This window comes from Frankliniella occidentalis, unplaced genomic scaffold (assembly GCF_000697945.3).
Source record: "Frankliniella occidentalis isolate FOCC.00 unplaced genomic scaffold, Focc_3.1 Scaffold289, whole genome shotgun sequence".
NCBI classification, from domain to species: Eukaryota; Metazoa; Arthropoda; class Insecta; order Thysanoptera; family Thripidae; genus Frankliniella; species Frankliniella occidentalis.
This window is the reverse complement of record NW_026267415.1, coordinates 212,039-215,051: the sequence shown is the minus strand read 5'-3', so window position 1 is coordinate 215,051 and position 3,013 is coordinate 212,039. Positions and strand designations below refer to the sequence as shown.

At 47.6% G+C, this 3,013-nt stretch overlaps 2 protein-coding genes across 4 annotated transcripts in view; one reads left to right on the top strand and one right to left on the bottom strand.

The window, feature by feature from the left end:
• LOC113203683 (uncharacterized) overlaps positions 1–3,013 on the top strand; it is a 135,318-nt gene that overhangs the window by 27,550 nt on the left and 104,755 nt on the right. The gene's annotated exons all lie outside the window — the stretch shown is intronic.
• The window catches only part of LOC113203695 (uncharacterized), a 115,419-nt gene continuing 113,597 nt past the window's right edge, over positions 1,192–3,013 (bottom strand). For all 3 annotated transcript variants that reach the window (XM_052273627.1, XM_052273626.1, XM_026418489.2), the window contains one exon: positions 1,192–2,264. In XM_052273627.1, coding sequence (XP_052129587.1) covers positions 1,452–2,264 — 813 coding nt within the window. In that variant the 3' untranslated portion in view covers positions 1,192–1,451. The remainder of the gene's footprint in view (positions 2,265–3,013) is intronic.

Here is a 3,013-nt window from a genome sequence, read left to right as displayed (position 1 = left end):
CAGAGGCCCCAGGGGCCCGGGCCGGGCATTGTTGTTATTATGATGATGATTATGATTATTGTGCAGCCACTCGGTCTACATTTCTCACTTGTTGTCGCGCCAGGCTTTCCTGCTTCCCGTTGTTCCCCTCCGCCCTCTCCCCTTTCCCCACCTTTTCCCTCCTATGCCGCGCCGCCGCACCTACCCCTTTCCCTACCACCCTATTTATTCCAATGGGGTGGTTTTAAGTCCTCAACTACCGGCATTCTCTTCAGTGTCCTGCGTCGGGGCGCCTGCACCAACACGGTAGGTGTGTACGTACCCGTGTTGCGGCGCCGCAATTCCTCTTGCTCCTTTATGTCGACTTCCCGCAACTTTCACAGGTTGAGGAAACAAGAAAAAAAAGTAAAACTGGAACTTTTTACAGTGTATATCAACTTGTCGTGCAAAATTTTGTCCGTATCTGGCAGGGGCCTGGGCTGGGCGGGACGGGGCGCGACTGCTATTCTAGTCCGGGTGGGTCGGTCCGGAAGCGTGGAGCAACTCGCACACAAACGTCCGGCCGACCACAGCGGCGCAGCGGAAGCACGGGGCCGGGTCGGGCCGGACAGCAGCGCTGCTGGTGAAGGCCGCGCTCAAACCAAATGTAATAACACTACGTACTTGAGAAAAATTTTAAAGACAATCTGGTACTGAAACATACGTCAGCCGTGAAAACTGCCGCTTGCTGTAGATAAATATAAAAAGCCAGCAGAAAGAGTTCGTCGCGGCCAGTGTAACCCTCGCGTAGAGCGATTAGAAAGCCTCACTAAAGAACGTTTTTATGATTTTATTGATGAAAATCGCTGTAAGGAAGTTTCCGAATACACAACAGTAGTTGCACTTTTGTAAATGTCCCATACGAGGTTAATTGCGGCGCTGGGTCACTTTTGACGATGGTACTAGTACCCCTTTAACATTAGAAATGCTTCAATAAACCGACTTAAAAGAAAAAATACATAAAACAGCCTCTATTGCAAAAAACCCTGACAAGTTAAGCCTGTTCCTAAGTAATAATTAGAAGATGAGACCATACTGAACATTTATTTCTAGATATTTGGGAAAACTATAACAAGACACTGGTCTAAAAGTTCTTTTGTCTGGTTTCATGATCCGTTTCTTGACAAAAATATGCCAAAACAGGATGAGGAATGAATCAATAATGCTATAAGGTGCATGCAAAGTGTACTTTTTATTTTACTTTCGTAATTTTAGTTTTAAAAAATAAACAAAACTTATTATTTCTAAAAATCCTGCATTGAAAGAATCTTTTCACAATATTCATTATGACCACGTTTGAATTCAGCGAAGGCATTTTACTGCCGGATGTATAAAACACCAAGTAACGAAGAAAGGAGGCACATGGAGAGCCTCGCGCCCTGGCATGTGATAACGCCTGTGGTCATACCGTGCGATTTGTCCCAGAACACAGATTAGACACACCTGTTGCACTCCACGAGGACGGACGGTAAGAATTCCAGAATTGTCCGTCGCTGAATCAGGCATGCAGCTACATCGATGCAGGAAGCCGTATTGCGTGCAAGGCGGAGCCGTCGAAGGGACCGCATGCCGCACGCCGCCAGGTCCTGGCCTAGGTCGGGGAAGTAGAATCTCCGGTTTCGGGGGTCCTGATCAGTGGTGGCACAGCCTAGTTTGAGCTCGAGCAGTGACGAAGCATGAGCACGGATCAAGGACAGCATGGTCTCTTTGAAATCAATCTGGAAGGCAACAAGCAACCACAACAGCCCTCCATGCTGAGAGGGGACCATAACCAAATTTGGACCATGGTAATTATAAACCGCCAGGCAACGCAACCTCGTCATACGCTGCACACAGCGCAGCTGCTTCTCGCTTGATAAATCTATTGAAAGTTCCTCTAGCTCCACCGGCAGGTCCGGGTAGTCTCCTCTGAATAGAGGATCACATTTAACTTTTAGTCGCTTGAGTGATGACATCTTTTCCACCTCTTCCATGACTATTGGCTTAACGTCACCCACGATTTCCAGCTCCTCGAGTTGTGGCGCCAAGACACGCAGCAGTGTCTCCGAGCCATCGCCCTTTAAGTTCTTTATGCAGCGTGCGCTTTGCCATCGCTTGCAGTTTTGGAGGATGTCATTCACCTTAAGTCGGCCATTATCAAGATCGTTCTCAGCTATAGAAAGGACTGGCGCTGTAAATGTGTCAATTCTCGGCGGTCCCACGTATGGAGTTGCAGTTTGTGTGGCAGGCGCCGCCACGTCAGGGACCTGAGAGGTGGAGAGAGCAGATGAGACAACGGGTAGATAAGTAAAATCTACAATCTGGCGTGTCTATGAGGTGGGTGCTGTTAGGCAGCTCCAGGATTCCATTTACTGCATTATTTGTACCAGGTGGCTGACTGGTTATAGCGACATGGGCCCGAACCCGTACCGGCCGGGTCTCATGTCGTGTGCAATCGGGGCCCATGTCGGGTTGTCGGGTGCAATCGGGGCTCCATCCGGGCTTATATCTCGTGGGCTCATGTCGCTATAACGGGCTGACTCGCACCGTGCAATTTCTTTGTTAGACTGTACCGCATGCACGCGTGCCTCCTGTCAGAAATAACCCGTGCAAAACCGCGCCTCCTCGGTGCAGACGCGGGCAAATCTGTGCATTGCGCGCGCCGAGGGGTGTGGAACTGGTCAAAAAAGTGTACACATGATTGTGTCTAGACAATTATTGTTTCAGATTGTGTGTGATTGTGTGCGATTGTTTATGATTGTGTCGATGATTGTCTCTGATTGTTTCAGATTGTTGGGTAAATATTGGGACATAATTTTAAAAACTTTGTCATGATTGTGTGTGATTGTTTTAGATTGTGTGTGATTGTGTGAATTGTGTGTGATTGTTTCAGATTATGTATGATTGTGTGTGACTGTTTCTGATTGTTTCAGATGGTTGAATAAATATTGTGATATATTTTGCAACATTGTGTCAGATTATGACCTGATTGTGTGTGATTGCTTCGTGATTGTGT